Source organism: Anticarsia gemmatalis, chromosome 14 (genome assembly GCF_050436995.1).
Source record: "Anticarsia gemmatalis isolate Benzon Research Colony breed Stoneville strain chromosome 14, ilAntGemm2 primary, whole genome shotgun sequence".
In the NCBI taxonomy this organism is placed as follows: Eukaryota; Metazoa; Arthropoda; class Insecta; order Lepidoptera; family Erebidae; genus Anticarsia; species Anticarsia gemmatalis.
Genome location: NC_134758.1, coordinates 4,210,145 through 4,232,228, shown reverse-complemented (window position 1 = coordinate 4,232,228; position 22,084 = coordinate 4,210,145). Strand labels below are relative to the sequence as shown.

Below are 22,084 nucleotides of genomic sequence, written 5' to 3'. Positions count from 1 at the left end.
ACCCGTGTTGTGGGTAAGTGTGCGCACAGCTATGGGGTAAATAGACGCACTTGGGGTAAGTGAACGCATTGGTTAATTTGACCGAAATTAATTATATTAATTAAATTATTTCACCAAAATTATCTAGCCTTTGAAGTAAATTTAATGAAAATTAACCAGAACCAAACATCTCCTTTTCAGAAAATCCAAACACAAAACCAATAAAACTACTTGAACATTCTAGGTATAAATATAAAAAATTAAATAATCAAATTAAATAATTTGTACTGTTTCTGGCTTAAACCGACCTAATGAAGATGCAGCTACGTTTAATTTAAGTCTTTTGCGAAGACATGACTCGCTTATACCAATTGCTTTACTTTTACCCTGTTCAATTAGAGCTTTTGCTTTAGCGATTTCTTGTAACAGTCGCAAGTTCAGGTTTTTTTCTAATATAATTTCGAAACATGGCGCTACACTAAAACAAATAAGTAAATAAGAGTTTATTTGGTACTAAAATTATATGAATTTATTATTATCTTTATGAATCCGGGCAAGTGTGCGCGTGCGCCCACTTACCCGCGCACACTTTCCCGCAGACCCCAAAATTGAATATAAGAACCGCTGAGTCCAAAGTAATGAATATAACTTTATATTACGCTTACAAATTTCAACAACAATAACCATTTAATTAAAAAAACATGACGTTCCTGGTGTTGCTCTACAATCTTGCGTGTCAGAATGTTTTCCAAACAATAAGAAAGTCACAATCAAATGGCCTAAAACAGTTTTTTGCAAATAAATAAACAACAAAGTGTGGTGCGGCGCACTGACATGTCGCGACTAGTTCGCGTTGCTTGCAGCTACGATTGACCAAAACAGTCACCCCCGCCCCCTCACCCCGATCAGAGATATAGGCCCTGCGCTCACTTACCCACTGCGAACAGTTACCCCGAATGACTCTAAGGTAGTAATTGAAATGTGTTATTTGATGTCAGTTGTAGGACGAGTATTTGAATGGAACTATCTTCTTTTTTGTTTTTACTAACTTCAAGAAGGAGGATAAGCTCAAGGCATTTTTTATATCTTTATATATATAATTCTTCTGTAAGTGTGTATGTCACTGAACTTCTCTTAAATGACTGGACCGATTTTGATGAAATTTTTTGTGTGTGTTCAAGGAGATCTGAGAATGGTTTAGATTCACAATTTTGTCCGCTGGACAATGTTTTTTTAATTAATTTTTAATTTATTAGACAGGACAACGTCTGTCGGGTCCGCCAGTTTCTCTATAAGTATTTCATGTATGTGACGTAATAAGGTCTTGATAAATTACAAGTACTTCTGTTTGGATAAAACCCATTCAAAATAAGAAAAATATATTAGCAGTACAATATTCCAATTGTAAAAAAAAAAAGATTTCAAAACTTCACTCAATTCATTTGTAGATACCAAACCTTTAATTTGTAATAAAAAATTTAGAAATGAAAAATAAAAAACCCAAACATTTTCAAATAACATCAGCACACAACCAAAATTGTTTTACATCTAAAATAAACTCGAATTTTCAAGTTATTGAATAGTAGTAAAATGTATCGTCATTCAGATAAGCGATTCAAGTTTGAAATAGTTTTGTATGCACGTGACAGGGGCACGAAACACTGTTGAATATCACTTGAATAACATGAGTAAATAATATCACTGACTTGTTTGAACGATTTATATTCAATAATCTAATGGGATTGATAACTTTGAACTTATCCTAATAAATAATTATCATTGGACAATTCAAACACGTTCATCAGATTACAAACTAAGCGCATCTTGTACTATGGTATCCAAATAACTGATACACATACTATTACTTATGTACTTATAAATTAAAACTTATATAAAAAAAATAACAACCAGACTCTAAACAGATACCCGTTCACACATATTGTTGGCGTAAGCTGTGCTGAAACGTCAAACAATCCGACACACACATCTGAAATTGTGCTCGATTACGATATCAATATTTTTTTAATAAAACCTATAAAATGTAAAGCCTACATTCTCTGCGTTATCACTTTTTAACTACATCGAAAAGAGGGATGGTCTCAATTCTGTTGGTATGTTTTTAGTAGTTTTGGTTGTCTCAATTTCCTCTAGGACATAAATGTACTCTAGTGCTTAAACTCCAACAAAAACTTAAGTAAATCCATCTGAGCACATGACTGTAAACTAAGGCGTTTGTTGAATGTCTAATGGCCAACATCTTGAACTTAACAAATTGGAGCGAAGCGCTCACGTACTGAGACACAGAAAAACTTGGACTACCTGTCTGAACAATGAGCACATAGCTACAAACTTTGAACTGTTTGTGTTTGGTTCAAGGGGTAAGAAAGCAGCGGGTGTTTTCCGTGTGTAAAACAATATTTAATTTAGTTGGAAGAATCGTGGTTAGATATTATGTACATGTCGTTGTCTTGATGCTTAGCGCGTTTAATCGTTGAATTTATAGCAATGAATATAAAATATATATTATCATTTGGTTTGTTACGTACGTATATTCTAGGCATAACAATTATTAAAAAGTAACCTGTACCTTTTGTTATGCAAAGTAATACAACTTTTGATTAAAAATTAACATCATAAACTACCGATAGCACCTCGTTGTTTTAATCTACCTGGAGTAAGTCTTTGACTGTAATTATTTCCACGTCTACTTCACTATGCAAATAAGTGGCTTGTTAAAATGATCAGCTATTACGTAATAATACAATATCTAAGTCTCATGACTTGCACCAAACCACAAAAGTAAGAGACCAAACCGTGGTTTGGGACTCTTTGAGAAGAATTTGAGTGGGTTTCTTCGTGAGGTCCACTTCGTTTTTGTTTCCAACTTTCTTTTGAAAAACTTTAAACAAGAAGAACACCAATTGATTCTATACGGAATAAGATAACGATTAGCTGTTTTGAAATTATGTTGTAAAACGTTTTGTTTTATTAAATACCGTTTGATCAATTCTTAAGAAAAAATCGTTGAACTACATGTTTATAATATTCTACGGAGTGTGTGTTGATTTTGAGATTTGTAGCTTTTAGGACCTTTGAGATATACGGTCTTTTTGTCTCAAACCGTGACTGTCACACTACTGGTCAAGGATCTCCTTCCGAACGAGGGAGGAGTTAGGTCTTGAGTCCACCATGCTAGCGAAGTGCGCGTAGGTGACCTTGCATACCCACAAAAAATGTGTTGGAAAACTTTTAGGCACACAAGGTTTCATCACAATATTTTTCTTCCAGTTTTGTTATCTAAAAACTAAACAATTTGCGTATTTATCACCAATCCCTACACCCATTGAAGCAAAACAATATCCAAAAATATACCATAAACACAAATGTTTCATTTCACTCAACAATTCAACAAAAGCATTGAAATATCTCGAACTAAATATGTTAATAAACACCCTATAAATTGCCACCAACTATTTTAAAAGTCAACATTAATCTACGAAAGAAGTCGCGTATTATAACGACATCATATAACGATGTCTGAGACTAAACACATTTGTACACTTCCAATTTCCACAAGCACATGAATCATAATAATCTTCAACTATAATAAACATATTCTTCGTTATTTTGTTTTGAATGCTGCAAATGTTTGCGAGGATAATGTTTTCAGCTTTAGTATTTATAATGATGTACTTGTGTTTGTTTGTTAATCCACTTTGAATAAAGTTCTGTGGTTTCGAATTTGATGGTATTTATTCTAAACTTATATTTAAAAGGAAAGGGGAAGGCTTTTGCCCAGCATTGAGATACTTAACCAGGCTAAAGAAATCTGAATATTCTTAACAGTTATCGTCATTACAATAATTTATTGTTACTAAACTTACTGCTTCATGTTAGTTTATTTTGTGGTAAGATTTTGACTAATTGACTTTTTAATATTGAAATTTGAATCCACTATCACTGTAATATTTCTATTTATCATTGTCCCGTGATTTCTACTTGCTCATATAGACCAGTCTTTTTTCAATTCGAGAGTACCAAAATGTGTAAAATATAAGTAAATCCTGGAACAAAAGCCTGCAATTCGCAACAGCGTACATAAATCATAATAACAGACAAACTAAATTACCATGGGCGGTGCAAAACACACGTACTTCTTTTAAGCATTTGGGTAACGTGACCCAATTCAGAATTTGATGTAACAAACTAGAATTTATGGGACGAAAATATGAGACTGCTCTTTGATGTACCGATACTTTATTAAGAGTTATATTCGGTATCTCGATGGCACAATAGTAATGAATTTGGTTGTCGTTCCAAGAAGTTGAGCCGGAGCTATTTTTTATTTGTCAGTGATGGTTAAAATGGTATAGGAATTGGAGTTTTAGTTTCCCGTGCCTAAGAGAGTACGTAGAAGCATCCTGTGCTCAAGTAAAAGATGCTTTTACTTCAAGAGATCAAACTGTTGTTGAACGTGTCAGGCAAAACTAGAATCTGCTGATTAGACAGAATACGACGAATATAAGAGTGATAGAATACAACATGTACAAGTGTATCCGCGCACACGTTTGATCACACAAATAAACGAAGTCTCACGCAGTTGGTTAAGTTCAATAAAACTAACCGCCGTAGCCGAATATCGGTCGGAAGGACATTACAAAGAGTTATAAATAGTATTCTTATAATAATACGTTGTGTAAAAAAACGTATTACTTTGATCACTGTGTCGTAAATCATGGAACAATTAAGACGGAAAACATCTTTGTCCCAATTTTTTTGGAGTGCCCAGACGCCGCTTCCTGTCTTAATTGTTGTTATTAATTACATGTATTTAGTTTGAGTTATTGCTGTGTGATTTTGTTTATTGCTTTGTTGATAGAGTATTTCAACACTGTGTAGTGAATTTGAAACACATTTTTGTATAATGATAGATTAAAGTAAATAAAAAAAAAAATGTCGAACTATCCTAGTTAATGGGAGTCCCAGTAATAGTCCATTTTTACGCTTCGGGTACGAAACTCCAAAAATACGTCTATTTACGCGAGACATAATTCCTTATATGTTTATATGAAATACATAAGAAGTATGATTAGCTAGTGAATTACTTTTGTAACTATCATAAATAAATAAAGAGACCACTTTTGAGAAAGAAACTTGAAATATTAGTCCGAACGTCTCCTGGAACTATTTCTAAGAAATGAACTATTACCATAAAATTAAGTTACACATTGCAAACGTAAGCACATTATCATTAAACCCACGTTTTATAATAACAGTCATAGTAGGAAGTTCACCAAAATTTTGATAACTCAAATAGTTACACTAACAAAATAATCCATCAATGAAAATGTACAAAATGAAACATACATTGAAGTTTCAAATCACGTAACAATTTGAGCTTCGACGGCGCACCTCCACACGCGTATTCAGACTGGATCCTCCTTAAATTTGCCTCAATTCTCAAGCGGAAAATCCAATGATTTACTGGGTTAAAGCCTTATCATAATCTTGCACGTCCCTCATATTTCACGCTGAGTTACTACCAGTCTGAGTCGCATTTCACTATTTTCACTATTCAAATAACTATTAAATTGAGGTTAGGTTTTCATGTGTTGCTCTATTTCGCTATTCTTTTGTGGAAATATGATTTCGGCCTATAGTAAAATGTTTTAGAATAGTCACGGTATTTCCCTTAGATTGTTTGAACTTTCGTCAATCGGAATTCGTTGAAATTCTGAAAGATATTTAAATTTATTAAAAAAAGATAATTAAAGAGTATATTTTGAAGTAGCTCTTGGTTTCTTAGTGTAAATTATAAACTAGTTTAGTAGTATGTCTTTGTTGAATTGGTGAGCGTTTACGGACTGTGAGGAGTGTACTGATTGTATAGTCGTTCTATTAACCTGTTAATTACAATTTGAAATTCTATTATATCTGGCGAAATAATTATTAACTCAAAAGTAAGGATTAAAAAAATTGTAGGAAAAGGGTTAAAGAATAAATCTCAAGAGTCCCATCAATTGCCTACTGCTAGATTATCTTCTTCCGGAAAGAACGAGAGCTTAGACCATATAAAAGTAATGAGAAAAAAATATTTTCTGTACACTTAACACTAATTCCGAACACATTTGCCGTAGTGGCGTTGCGAAATGTATGAATATTTTATCAGACCGCCGGCATCACGTAGGTTCGGCTAAATTTTCTCATTAATTCTACGTTTGTTATCGAGTAAGCGCTTATATAAACTATAGAAACTCGTGGTGTGCATATTAATACGACGTCTGCGACAGTTTGGGGTATAAAATTAAGATCACTTTGACAAGGGTCATTGGGCAAGTCAAGGTCGAAGATACATCATCTGAGTGTGATATTAAGGATATGACAATACAGAAACTTTTAATATAAGCTTAGGCTTTGCTCCTTTTAAAAAACTAAAGTTGCCAAGGCCAAGACTGGATAATTTAATGATCTCCGTGGCGCAGATTAGGGGGTCACCACGCCACTACCAGCGCATTGAGAGGTCGTGGGTTTGATTCCCACATGGAACAAAATTAAATATTGCCGGATTTGTTGAAAAAAAAAACATTAATAACATTCATCGTTTCGTTGTCAAAATACAAATTTCTTAATTTATACACTACAAAAGTGACTCATAGAGTTGATAGACCAATTTTGTAGCCTCTTACAATTTTAATAAGAACCGATGACCATTTACGGAAATTGAAATTCTACGCCGTAGGTGGAGGCCGTGGGAGCAATGCTAATTATATTCACGACCACACGCAGTAAGAGACCTCATAGAAGCATGAGTATGGTATCTATACAAGCCGTCTAAAGCAACTATAAAAGAAATATAACTGGGATGAAGACCGGGCTGTTGAACCGAAAAAGCTTGTCTATCTGTTTGCAGTAGTGTGTTTAAAACGAAGCTTGGTTTTGCTTATGACAAGCAGTAAACGATACAATACAATCATAGAAAATTCATAGTCAGATACGTTAAATACATATGGTATGGTGTTATATGTAGACTACATGTAACACCTTACCTAAAGGATCCAGAAGTCCTTTTCTAAATGCATGAAAGATGACTTGTTAAAGCTTATTACAGTAAGTTATGAGTAGGATGTCAGAAAACTTATAAAGCGACGTGACGTCATATTACTTTTAAACTCCTCTTGAACATTTTTAAGTGTGGGAAAAAATGTTATCGTTTTGCAACACAACCTTTTCATTCTCAATATAATAATATTATTCGCAAGAGTTTCTATTAAAATAATTTTAAAATACTCGAAGCTAGAACTTTTCCTTTTGTTGAAACCAAAGAAAACATTTTGCTTTAGTAGTTGCACAAAGAATTACAATAACAAGTTTTAATCTGTATTTGATTTTCAATTTATTTTATGAATAGCTTTGCTTTGTAGGGTTAAAATTATAACTGGTGGAAAAAAGTTTCAGCTGCGAAGGGAAACTAGATTAAAACTAGAAGTTATTTTGATTTGCTGAAAATAAATAAGACTTTTGTAAGAAACTGTTAATATATCTTAAAATAGATTTTCGATTTCGTGATAATGAACTAAAAATATACACTTTGACATCTGTAATAGACTTAAAATAATACTGTTATCAAAAATCGTCTATTTTAAGCCATTTTTTGCAACTTGCGTAATAAAACAGCCGTAAAATTATCAGCTAATATTATTATAACTTAAGTATAATCTTAAAATATGTACCTTGCTCTGTGGTTCTACAAACATAATTTACGATCCTCAAAACTGTATAAATATATTATTTTTGCTTTTTATTAATTTAATATAGTAATAAAAGTGGTAACCTGACAACTTTAGTTCTATTATTATCTATATAAATAATAATGAATCGCCAAATGTGTTAGAAAGCTGTAAATTCCAACAACTTAGACACGGGGAAGTTTTCTAGGGGCGAAAATCTATGTTTATACGTAAACTAAGCCGTACTGTGTGACTCAGCTAGTCATGTAGTTACATATTTATGAAAATAAGAATAATACGGCCATATTTTAAATACATAACGCCTTATCAGATCTTGTTCTGATCTTTATCTCTTTAATTTTATTACATTTCGTTATACATTAAAATTTATCAGGTATTTTACGAGCGATGCTAATTTAAATGCTCCTTGGATATGACACATTATTATTAGTCTATATTACAATGTTCTTTAGATTCGTAAATAAGGTTTTAAGGCAATGCTCTAGTAAAAAAGAATTTTGTTAAGGTGACTTTTACATGATCAACAACGGTCGTAATATTGTGTCTGTTTCACTTGAACTAACGCAATTCCAAAGAACTGACTTAAAAGAGTATAGCTTCAATTATGGCATTCTTATTTCCACTATTATTAAATGAAAAAAAAAGTGTCAGTTTAGCTGGAAAAATATTTAGTGGGTGTGGAAATTCATATAATTTAATGAAAGTCAATAGGTAAAGTAAAGAGGCACATTAGTAATCATACAAAACACTCTGTATTCCAATAAAGTTATCATAATAAACAGCCGATAAAATATTAAATATCATATATTATATTTTATGTAGTAAGGTTCGTACAAAGCGTTTATAAATAGTCGTATAATTTTGACCGTTTCAAAAAAGCTTGTTGCTCGCTTCGTCAAAAACGATTTTTTATCACACTGAATATATTATTTTCATCAATCCCTGATTGCATGAACCAGCATAGGAACATAGATGTCGTCACATAAATCCAAAGAAAACAAGCTTCTTATATACTCTTAAGAAATACTAGTAAATATCAATTGAAAGCTCAGTACACATATGTATTTATGGACTAGTATTTTATATGTCTGTTCCTTCTATGGTCACTAAAACCCATTGATTGTCAATCACTGTAAGAAGTTATGTACTTGCCCAGGATAGGTTGAATTGATAGTTTACAATTATTTTATAACAAGTTCGTTTTTTTCTTTGATTTTAAAAGGGGTCGTTGAATGTAGTTTTCTTTTACTAAAATATTCAAAAAATCGTTCTGAATTCCTAACCCAATTACGTTTAAAATTGACGAAATATTTTGTTAGTAAACAAATTATTAAGTACTTATAATTCGACGACATCCTGAGTCCAAACACTTAACTTTATTAAAAATCTTCCACCGTTGTCTGACACCAAACTAAGCAGGCTTTGTACTATGGTTAGAACTAGGTACATAATGACAACTAGATACATGTATAATATTTGGCATGCTGTCTAATTTATAGTGCAGTATCCACTAGAAAACGACCCGAAACTTCATGAAAGTCAAACCAAATTACAAACGTCTGAACTCTAACGAAGAAATTGCCAAACCTCAAAACCGCTAGATACAGATCTTTAAAGGAGAGAAATATTTATATTGTCAAGTACAAAGGCTTAAATGATACACAGTGCTCAGTTGTAGCGAAATAAACTAAGCTGCGGTGTATAGAAGCCACACCATTCATCTAGGCTAGACATCGGTTGACATCACATGGAGACTATAACACTAGACTGGGCATACAAAGTAAAGTTTGACTTGCTCAGTAGAGTGAAAATGCAAGATTGACTAAATTCATGTTTACACAGCAGTTGTTAATAGCAAACTTTGATATTTGAATGAAAACCGTCATTTTTTTTCAAGTTCTCCGCAAAGATTTTATTTCCAAAGTTTATATTAAACTAGCTGACCCGCGCAACTTCGCTTGCGTCACAGAAGAGAGAATGGCTTAAAATTTTCCCCGTTTTTGTAACATTTTTTACTGGTGCTCTGCTCCTATTGGTCGTAGCGTAATAATATATAGCCTATAGCCTTCCTCAATAAGTAGGTTATCTTACACTGAAATAATTTTTCAAATCGGATCAGTAGTTCTTGAGATTAGCGCGTTCAAACAAACAAACAATCAAACAAACAAACTCTTCAGCTTTATAATATTAGTATAGATTTATTTACGTTTCTGAGATCCTGTTTATCTTCAAGAATAATCTCTTTTATAATATAGGTAATTTTATTAACCTAAACTATTTTGTCTTTTGATAAAAATCGCTACCTAAAATCTGTTCGGTAGTTTTTGAGTTCATTACATAGATGGACTGCATGGTTAATAATAATGTTATGATATAATAGACCCTATCTAATTTTGATGTAATTATCAAGTCTTATTTTATTTTTTTTAGGTGTCGGTTTCAGTTTATACTAGTTCATTGTTAACACCAAGCCGAGTTAAGAGACCGTGTATGAAATAGTGTTGCTGTCAACAAAAATAAACCGACGTTGTTCTGTTACCTAAACTATTTCCACGTAAATAACGAGCTTTAATGTTCTACTTCTAAAATTGTTGTAGACAACATAATTAACAATTATATTTTCATGGAAACTTGCTTCTTGTTATTCTCTTACTAGGAACAGTTCTAAAACAATGTGCAAGGTGTTAAGAAACTTCTTTTGCAATCGTGAGATATAAGTGACGTTTTAAAATAGTAGTTGTATGTAGGTTCATAATTTATTCAATTTAAATGTAGATAAAAGAAATAGAAATAATATAAAACCTTAAGTTGAAACCATGAGCAAAGGTGAAATGAATGTGAGACATTGCGTTATTTATTACACTTAAATAATGTCTCAGATGTTACGTAATTAAGCTGTATTTGTGTGTAATTAAATTATTATGAATATTTTTTAGAACAGATTGGTTCGTCTAAAAATCTGTATTTTTTTTAAGTTACTGCGTAAATTTTAGTCTGAGTGCGTTTAGAACAATTTTTAATGCCGCCATTGTTGAAAACAAGAAAATATAATTTTCCCGGATTCACTACAGCTAGAAGGAGAAATAGCAACACTTGAGAAACAAGGTATTCAAACGTCAGCCAACGGTGATGTATATCTTAAATATATGAGCGTACTTTTTGTAAAAGTTTACAACTCCACGCGTGAAATTTACGGTCGTGGGGGCCCTCTTACAAATTAGCTGGGGTTTTAGATATTTTCAGGTACCCGTATAACCATTTTTTCTAACAATGGAAATGCAAAAAAATTGTACCGTTTTCCCCCATGGGTTGTTTTCCGGTATTTGCAAGATTCCGTCGGTTACCGCCTAAATATTTGACATTTTGTTTTGCGACGTGAAGCATGAATTAAGATACGTAGTATTGTTTTTAAGTTCGTGAACATTACCGTAGATAAAATATTTAAATGAAAAAGTGTTAAAATATAATAAATACTCAACATTTAGACAATTATAAGTGCCTTATTAGTACAGTAAACTAATTCGCATGATAAAAGTGCCCTTATAAAACCAATTTAATTTAAGTTTCTGCCAATCTACACTACAATAATTGCCAATACTATTTTCAAAAACTATCAATATTCAAGCCTTTGAAAACATATAATTAAACAAAGTAACTATGAAACGTAAACCTTCATACAACATTATTGATCAGTTCTGACGCCTTCAAAACTTATTTGAGCAACGGTTCATCAATAACAGTAATTGTTTTATGTAATCTAATACTATGGCGCGCACGTCTGTTTTACATTAATAACGTATCGGAGAAGGATAAATTGGTTATAATAATAACTTAAAAGGATAATATACATATATGCATAACGCTTGTGATACTAAAAGGAGGGAGAAAGGTGTGAAGTAAACCCACGTTTTGTAATCGACAATGTTAGTCTCATGTAATAGGGGGCAAGCTTATTGATTAATCTATGTATTTGATGTTATGTAGATAAAAAAATTGTTAGAAGACAAGAATACATGGTATAATTATGTAAAGATCAAAAACTAGGAATCCTTTTGGCTTATGATTATTAAGGTCTTTTGACCCACACAGTTTATAGATGGATGGTCATCTAATTTTGTTTAAGTAAAGTCTTCTTTCTTTGGGATATACATATTAACTGATAGCAATTTGTACGCTTGTTGGGTCAAAAGATTTCAGATGGAATGAACATTTTTAAGAAAGCATACTTTCAACATTTTTAGCTTTGTTAGATAATATAATATGTATAACGTAAGTGTTTTATGAATCGATGTTATATCTTAGTTAGAAACTTTATCTGTATTAAGCTGTCAGTAATAGGTTCATCTCTGAAGCTCAATCAAAATTTATAGCTTTTATTTTATGACTAAACTTATTACAGATTATCCTTGAACTCTGAACTCCATTTTTTTATTACATCCCTTTCAATAACATAAAAATACACACGTAGAGATAAGAACCTAAAATATCTATAAAAGCGTGACTAAACTAGATTTTATCTGAACAATTTCACACGCCGGCTCGCAAAAGCTAGACGTTCTAAATCCTCAACCTCTAAAAGGGTTTTACCCACACATGTGTAAGTTACATACGTACATTGACACACCTCTGCACTTTCCGTTTCAACGATACAAAGTTTTGAAAGCGAGCTAAAAGATATAGAAAGATGAATGAGCCACAGTACCCCGACGTTCGGTTAGGCAATATCCGCCGCGTCATAACTTCACAGCTGCTTCGGATCCGCTTCCTCCAAAACACGGAATTAGGAAAGTATTTTGGATGTATCATTTTAAGGTGTATTTACTAATGATTTGTAGCACACTAAAAACTATACCCACAGTTATGTTAGGTTATACCTAAGAATGTTATTACACCAATACATTGTCGAACATTGATGATATGAATTTCTAGTTGCCGAAACGAATTGAATGATTGGTGTGGCTACAAACAAAAATGTAATAAGACAAGCCAAAACCACTATTGGTTCATGACAAAATATTTAATAATGGAAATAGAGTGACTGTATACAAGTACAAATATAATGAGGTATAAGATAGCATAAGCAGAAAAAGCACTGCTAAACTCATTTTATATACTTGTAAACTCCATTCGACCACTCAAAACCATCAAACTGATCAAGGAGATACGTTTAAGTTTTATACGAAAAATAAAACATTATTATTCTTCACGTTTCAAAGAATATTGTAGTTTATAGTATAATAACACTCATATTACAAATATGGAAATATAATTTAACAAACAAGTGTGCACACTTGTCTTCCTTCATCCGCATCCGGTAACATCCCTCCTAAAGTGAGGTGCGCTACAGAATCCGTTCGGAATCAAACTGCGGCGAAACTGTTCTGAGCGCCTTGAGTTTGCAGCTAATGTATTTAGACAGCGTTAGCTATGTCGCCTACAAGCTGTGACTATAAACGTGGATGTGCACAAGTTTGTGGTGATGAGGTTACTTATTTAGTATGTAGATGGGGTGCTTTAATTAGCTTTTTAAGTAACGCGAATCTCTACAACTATCGACGATCGACAACCGGCCAACGAGAAATTCTAGCTTGAAAATCTGAATATTGCAGGCGCCGTAAATATTATTTTTGAAGTACCACTTAAATAAAAAAAATCGAAAATGTTAAGTACTCACTTAGGAATCGCATAGAAGAATCCAAAATTTGATGTCTGTATATTTTTTTAACAGTCTTTGAATATCGATAATGATGATTTCTGACATTGTATTACGCTTCTTACGTATTATTAATACGTTTATCAACTCTTTTAAAATTGAGTTCTAGTTATTACAATAAATATTACCTACGGCTAGAGAGATACACAAACATAATTCATAGTTATTGGAAACGACTTATCATAAACCAAACAACGCAATTTCACATGAACTTATCTTCACCGGCTACTTAGAACCAGATTCACTTGAATAAAATCAGGTAAAAAGCTCAAGTTATGCTTAGAAAACACATTAAATACGACTTAAGATTAATTGGAGAACTAAATAAAGGATTTCAAGAAAATCTAGATCGTTATTTGAATGTTTGTGGAAAGGAACAGATTTTAGTATTTAAGCGTTCCATGATTTGTTCGTATTTCGGTTTCGGCTATTTATCTTTTGGAACATTTATTATCCTTTGTATATTTCTTGTTGAGGTCTTGTAATTTGAAAAGCGTTGAATCTATTCAAAAGAACAGAATTGTTTGAGAATAAGTCTGTTCAGATTGTAATTGTGGTCTTTTTTGTGCGAGATGTCATGTTCGCATACTGCATTACTGATCTCTCACTGGTCGTGTCAGTTATCCATCCCATTAGGTTATAACAGTAAGGGAATAGAGAGTGTACCTGTATGCATCTTGGACACTATAAACCAAGTCCTGCACCGTTAGCCAGTTTCAATGAGACTGACCACTGTAGCCGGAAACCGCTATAACAATTTCATTTTTATTTTTATGATAGAATTATAAAGTAAACTCATCATAAAAAAACACTTACATATGTTATACTTTTGCGGGGTTTTGCTTGTTTTTTCTTACGAAATAACATTTAATTAAATACTTAATAGTACCTAGATGAATTCTTAGTAATATACAGTATAAACAAACTCATACTCAAGCTTGAAACATTCAAATAGCAGTAATCAGTGCTCATGCAAACTAATCTGTGCAGAACTGAAATGAATAGTTTGTTCAAATATTCTCTTCAAAGTGCATCTCTATATCATTTGGTCTCACGGCAAATGTTTATGCTTTCACCAAAGATTAAACTCTGAGGTGAATTTCATTTCGCAAGTTCAAACCGCGCAGACGGTTAAAACTTTCATTTTCAACCGAAAATAATAAATTCATGGTGGTTTTTACTCGATATAAATATTTTTTATAACATGACCATTTATACCCGATGGTGTAGGCAAAACAGTTTGAAATATACACACGTTATGGCGCCTTTCGAAACATCAGGCCACGTTAGCAAGGATACTTTTAAAAGTATTATACCGAAATAAAAAAAGACTACAAAATACTTTGCCCTATCCTGGATTCGTATTCTAGGCATCGTTATAAACAGTAAAGTTTTGGCTTGATTCAACAAACTTTGTATTTTTGAACCTTTCTAGTTGAGATTGCCACCCGAATCACCTCAGCAATACTTCAGTAGTATCGTAAAGCATAAGAGTCGGGATGAACGAATACGAAATGTTACAACATTACTGTTTTACATTCAGTTTTAGTGGTCGTAAAAACTAGTCGCCTTCTCTGAGCGGTAGAGACGTTTTGCACTATTTTGCTAGAAGTTAATAATTCAAATGCTGAGAAAAATTGAGGTCTTAAGTTGAAGCGTGCTCTGACACCAGATCAAGGAAGAACTTAAGAGTAATGTGCTTGCAGTTTGCAATCTTGACTGCTAGTCTTTTTATTGCTACTGAGATGAGTTCAATTTATTACGTGGTGAACTGTTTTTTGACGTATGACCTGATTGTTTAGTTTGAGATTTCGTTTATTGCAATATTAAGTCTTATTTATTATATAACAACCGGGATCGCCTTTTAATGTGTCCTCCGACGCAAGGAGACGGATCAAATACCACTATACGGACACCCATCTGTGGAATGGCTGCGCCAAAGGTTGCTTAACCCACAGATCCTATAACGACTGCTGAGCGCAACTGGCTCTAAGCGCCTATGATGGTAGTATGTGTCCACAAAGACATGAAGTGAAAAATTTGTTCATAGCGATGCTGTTAGTTATTTAAGGAGTAACCAATTAAGCCCGCTAGATAGTTTACATTCTTCAACATGCAAATATGAGAATTCCCGTAACTTCGCCCAAAAATTCCTAGTAAAAATGTTCGCTAAAAAGTATTCAATCTCATAAAGTCTCGGCCCATGTCGATCCCACGCGAACATTTTCCTACGTCAGTTTCATTAAAAATCCCGCAACATCCTCTCACAAAAGGTGACTGACTCCTGTCATGTTTTGAACCTTTTAATGGAAGCTGTCTTGCACACTAGTAGAATAGAACGAAATTTACAAAAATCTGTAACAAATTTATTTTCCACTATTTTTATTTTAAGTAAGTAAAGTAGTTTTGGGTTGCGTTCTCTGCTCTTTGCGTACCCCTATGGGAAAAAGGCGTGATTTTACATACGTATTATTATGTTGATACGAAGATTTTTTTGATGTAAGTAAAGTACGGCACTTACTTGTTAAAAGACTAGAAATAATACTGCTTAGTTCAGAATGGTTTTTTCACAGCCATATTTTAGTGCAATAATATTATTTTTGTTCGCAGGTAGTCGTACAAGATCTACGTTTATATTATAAATCTGACGATGGTACGTTGAAACGATTATGTGAAGATGTAAGTATGGTTCCCATTTCCTAATATCTCTATCTATAATTATTATGAAAATAAACTCATGTATATTTTTGTTAAATTTAGATCTTCGGGAGCGACGATGATGATTTTGTTAGTATTAAATTTAAATGAATTAAAGTATCTTGTCGCTTTCAGCAACTGTCTTTGTCAAAGCTCGATGTATAACATCTTGTAATGTATTTTAACAAAACGTCTTTAATAAAAATCTTACGACTCTAAATATCGATGTAGTCTTAACTTCCAATTGATGTGGGATGACTGACAAAAAAGATTTTTCCAAATTTCGGGAACACCATTTGGTCTGGCTATTAAATTCTGTTTAACATGATGCTTATTTCCGGGAATATTATAAACTTTTTTTTTAACAAAATTGGTTTATTTTACATTAAAACATAATTTTGTTGACCCATTAACAATCTGTTCATATACTGTATTTAATAAAAAAATCTATAGACACTAAAATTAGGAAACAAACAGAAGAATTGTGTTTCAATTAATATTATTTTTTTGCCGTCTTAAATAAACCAATTTTGCTGCAATCTGTATTAACATAAGCAATTTATTTTCTAGGTCTATTCTAATAAAGTAAATGTCTCGCTTGATATTTATTTACAGTAGATTTTATGATCATGCTTACATTACACAACTGCTGCTCAGTGAGTAGAGAGTAAACAGCTGGAAATTTTGACAGCAGCTTATAACGTAAGCATGACTATAAAATCGAGCTAAATACTTTGTAGACTTGATATTGGGACCGTTTACAACATATAAAATACCTTCTCTGGTTCAGAAAGCAAATCCGACTCCTGATTTTTTTTATTGAATAAGCAAAGGGTGTTAAAATAATTACATTTTAACACCTTAATACCAAAGTAGAGAGAAAAAAAAAAGACTGGCATATTGGTCCTCATAGCATTTAACAGCCTGCGACATTAAAACAATTTACAGCTGTTATAGCTCCCCTTTATGCGTCATATTGTAATAATTCATAATCTCATGTAGCAATGAAAATTACTTAGAGTTCAACGAATAAAGGTAAAATGACTACGACAAAATCTATTCTGCTAATTACTAATTGTAATATTGTTTTATGTTCTTACTAACAATCAATAACAATGTGCTTTAAGTAACGTGTATCATGTTCCAGATGTTTCATGGAATAACGAATTTCTAACAATTTTCAGCTTCCTAAATAATATTCCGATAACAGGCTTCCAGCTAAAAAGCTTACTGCAGTGTTGTACGTAAATTTGTAAATAATTTATTTGATTTTTATTCTGTTGGCTATTTTTTCTCATTTTCGAACAATACTTTCGACAGTTTGGAGTTTTTAACCGGTCGTCGGACGGTCTCAACGAGGACGTGAGTACTTCATTTCTCAGCTGAAATAACATTTAAAGTTAGGCTCAGCTACCTAATAACCTTGAATAATATATAGATGGTTAATTGTAGACGTATTTGAAAAACAATTGTTAAAATCATTTGATTGTGTCTTCCTCTGGTACTTATAGAAGCAAAGATACGAAGCGATAGGCTATTGAAATACCTAAAACATTCTTGATTTCTAAAAAAATATCCATAATACTACACCAACATAGTTTAATTACTACAACGTATTGAACGACAAAGCGCGACTTCACATTACAAAAATAAATGATTGACCAAAACGAGAACTAAAAATTCCATCCATTACTGATTGTATGTGTATTACCAGCGTGTCTCCATCAGACTTCATTTTATTAATAGCATTGGCATTTAGTAAGTCAGAAATTAAAACTCGTATTTCTGTTGACACCAAATAGCTACATAGACAACGATAGCAAAAATAAATCACCTTCATCCTAAAAATACATGTCTGAGAGTAATAGTAGTTTGAGAGATTTTTTAATTGCAAACTACCATCTAACCTAGTCAGAGTTCTAGATTGTGCTAAGTGTATCGACACACAGCAGTAACACCCACTACAAAGTGTTCTTAAGCATAAACTAAAATGCGACGAAAAAACATTTTAACGTGAATCCGACGAGAATACTGTTAAACAGAAGGTTGTTTTAAAAAAATCGGAAGGCTGGACAGCTTTTTCACTGCAGAGTAGGTTGAATATGAAGTAAACGGTTCTAAATATATCTTTATGAAAACGAAACTCCACCACATATATTTTGTTATACCAAAAAACGCCCGTAATTATTCTATTTAGTACATACTTGTTTCAGATCCTACATCGGTAGATTAGGTCTCTACAAGATTCAAACAACCAACCACTGAGAGACATTTCTTAATAATAATCAACGTAATTATAATGAAATCGTAATGTATACCAAACGTGATTTATTTTAGGAATGTCACTGTAAAGAAGAAACATTTGCCGCGTTGTTAAAAAGACCAGAGTTTAGAGGTGCACAAGGTGAAATAGGGCCACCAGGTAAAGACGGCAAGGATGGACAAAAGGTAAATTGAAATGATATAGTTATTTTTGAAAAAAATCTAATGAAGTTAATTATTATAAAAGACTAGCTGACCCGCGCAACTTCGCTTGCGTCACATAAGAGTGAATGGGTCAAAATTTTCCCCGTTTTTGTAACATTATTCACTGGTACTCTGTTCCTATTGGTAGAAGCGTGATGATATATAGCCTATAACCTTCCTCGATAAATGGACTATCTAACACTAAAATATTTTTTCAAATCGGACCAGTAGTTCCTGAGATTAGCGCGTTCAAACAAACAAACAAACAAACTCTTCAGCTTTATAATATTAGTATAGATTATTAAATTGAAAATCTATTTATAATATCTAAGTATAACGAGCAATAATTTGGAATATTAACTAAAATATATTTCAAATATTGTAGGGTGAACCAGGACCAATCGGTGAAAGAGGAGCCTTAGGTCCAAAGGGAGAACCGGGCAAAAAAGGAGAAATAGGTCCACTAGGACCGATTGGCCAAAAGGGGGAAAAAGGAGAAGAAGGAAAAGAAGGAAAACAAGGAAAACAAGGGCCTGTTGGACCAATAGGACCGACGGGTCCAGAGGGTCCTAGAGGTCCGAGATATGTGGTAAATACAATAACTTTAACCGTCAATTTTATTTTAAAAGAATAATATTTATCTCCTTACACATTAAGTGTATCTTAAAAAAAATACTCCGGACCAGGGAACAAACGTAAGGATCCCGCAAACTTGAACAGTTTCTACAGGCACACAAAAAAATGCGTCCCCTGAAAAACGCAAGCTAAGAGCTAAAAATGTACCATTTGAATGGACTATTATATTAATATCTGTATCCTTATCAGAGTCTAAGAATTTGTCAATTGTTTTTAACAGGAAACAAAAGAAGAAATAGAAGCTATGATCCTAGGAATAGATGGTCTGAAAGGGGAAAAGGGGGAACGAGGTCTTCGTGGAGATGTCGGTCCTCGAGGGGAGCCTGGGGTAAACGGTAAAGACGGGCCAAGAGGCGAAAGAGGAGAAAGAGGTGATGACGTTAGTAGCCCTTGATTATACTTTTCAAATGTACCAAAAAAAATATTTCCGTTCAACATTGTAGGTCGGGGAAGTCTTTTCGAAATATAGTACCTATGTATTAACTTGTAATAAAATATTTTCTATATACAAAAAAGCACGATATTTGGGTACGTCACGAGCTCACTGGAAGAAACCTAATGAACCGTGTAATCATTTGTGATTCTTGAAGCCAAAGAGATTTTATAACAAGTTCATACATACATACTATAATAATAATGCGAAAAGACTTTTTCCCCGAACTAATAATTTTTTTTTTATGTCAAAAAAGATTCAATGTAAAAAATACATTAGCGCGATTATCTACTATTATTGACTATCGATAACCAGCTTCCGCAGCGCCTCTAGCGGCAGTCGTAGGAAATGTATTTTTAACTTAAGTACATTTTAAATTTTAAACTCTCGACACTCTATAGTACCAACTGCGGAGAATCGCGCTACAATCTCTACAAAACTAATTTTTATCGACTAAAGTCGGCCGATTTACTTTACATCAGTAAATCGGGCGCACATACATTTAATTTTTGTACTACAATCTTGTCATGCAGGGTCTACCAGGGGAATACGGTGATCCTGGTGAAGATGGGATGCCTGGTGAAAGAGGAGAAAAAGGTATTAATCTATACTACCTATATTTGGAAGAATGTTTGCTACGAAAAATCCAAAAATAATTCAATAAATTTTGACGTAATTTGGTACATACATATTTTATTACCTCGGTTAATAAATAGAATACTGATTACCTGTCAGAATCTTTTCACACAGATAAAAACGCAAGCACAAGCTAGTACTTAGTTCGTAATATAAAAAAACCAAATGAATAAAACGTTTAAAGATCTCTTAAGATACCTGATTGTCATATAAAATACTATTGAATAGATATAAACGTATTCGTTTTGTACTTCAGGTGATAAAGGCGCTCCAGGTGAGGCGGGACTGCCAGCGTCTTTAACATCACTTCTATACGAAGACATACCACCAAAAGAAAGTAAGACAAATAAATTTTTCATATATACGTAATAGACGCCGTTATAGACCTGAAGATGCAGTCTGCAGAGGTGCACGAAATACACGTGCTTTACGGTATTTTACATCATTAATCCGATATTATGAAGGCCGAGCCTATTGACATTTACTGGGCACGTTATCAAACTTATGGCTATTAACTTATGGCTTAGAGATTCTAATATAAATTAGAAAATATCAAATAAATATCCCGACCCGGAAATTGAATCCAAGACCTAAGATTGGCAGTCTAAAACACTACGAAAAGCGCCATTCAGGCAAACAGACCAAATATTTCAATAATACAAAAATCTCCTCACATACCAACAATTTACTGTTTATTTAGACCTTTCCATTCTAGTTCGAGACGTATATAACCTGAATAAATTTCAATATCAAACAAAGCATTCTGGTCACGTAAATGTAATAACGTAAGTAGATTGAATCCCTAAACATTTTTTGCTACTATCGGCTCTATTGGCTTTGATCCGACGCTGTTCTATTATTGTATGAACTGGGGTATATTTTTGTTGCTGTCCTTTTCTGTTGTGGAGAATTTGTTGCGATAGAATGTTTGTGTATTTCGTAAGATTTTTTCGTCTGTTATATCAGTGTATGTCTGGTATTGTCGGATGAACAAAACGTATCAGAATTCCTTTGACCACATTCTTTGTGGTTGTAAGTGGTTAAAAACAAGACAAGTAAAGTAATTGTTTAAAATTATGACGACGATTACAAATGATAAATATTTTAGCCTATATTCTTAATTTTTAGCAAAAAATATAACCAAACTGTATAGTTTACAACCTCGTGCAGACTAAAATTATTAAATCAGCTTTTTATACTGCGTTAACTGGTATATTTTTTTACAGGGAAACAAATAATAGAAAAGCTCCGTGGCTTGAAAGGCGATCAAGGAGTTCCGGGTAAACAGGTACCTTTAATAAGTCAAAAGATATAGCTATCATAGCAATTAATTATATCCATACGTTATATTAAACAAAAATTACAAGAAAATTCCGCAATTTGGCAGTGACAGACAAAAGAATTTCGAGCGTAAGTATTTTATTAGACCAAAATTTATTTTCAAGTAACTTGGTATATTACCATGTATAAGGCTACTGATGAAAAATTTCCAGGCAGGAAAACTCAATAACATTTTGCCCGATCCGGAAATTGATACACCGCCACGTATTTACAACCATTGTGGCACATAAAATACTTTACTTAGATTCATAGGCAATTTTTTTTTCAACTATCTACTTTTTATAAATAATAAAGAAAAATTCAAGTACGGTACATTTGCTTCGGCAATATCGGTCGTAGTCGAGCGACATTTTTCCCTAGTATTCATCTACACATATTCTGGTTTGCCGCTCAGCTAGACCAATTAATACCGAACCGAATATTCACGTAGTAAGC

General features: G+C 32.9%; 1 protein-coding gene across 3 annotated transcripts in view; it reads left to right on the top strand.

The window, feature by feature from the left end:
- The window catches only part of LOC142978431 (uncharacterized), an 88,512-nt gene that overhangs the window by 59,782 nt on the left and 6,646 nt on the right, over positions 1–22,084 (top strand). Inside the window, exons 4-12 of one of the 3 annotated variants that reach the window (XM_076122885.1) lie at positions 16,051–16,119; positions 16,201–16,227; positions 17,458–17,499; positions 18,475–18,585; positions 18,989–19,192; positions 19,460–19,618; positions 20,206–20,269; positions 20,565–20,645; positions 21,535–21,596. In XM_076122885.1, the coding sequence (XP_075979000.1) occupies positions 16,051–16,119; positions 16,201–16,227; positions 17,458–17,499; positions 18,475–18,585; positions 18,989–19,192; positions 19,460–19,618; positions 20,206–20,269; positions 20,565–20,645; positions 21,535–21,596 (819 nt within the window). The remainder of the gene's footprint in view (positions 1–16,050; positions 16,120–16,200; positions 16,228–17,457; positions 17,500–18,474; positions 18,586–18,988; positions 19,193–19,459; positions 19,619–20,205; positions 20,270–20,564; positions 20,646–21,534; positions 21,597–22,084) is intronic. The other 2 variants (XM_076122886.1, XM_076122887.1) reach the window with 2 other exon arrangements.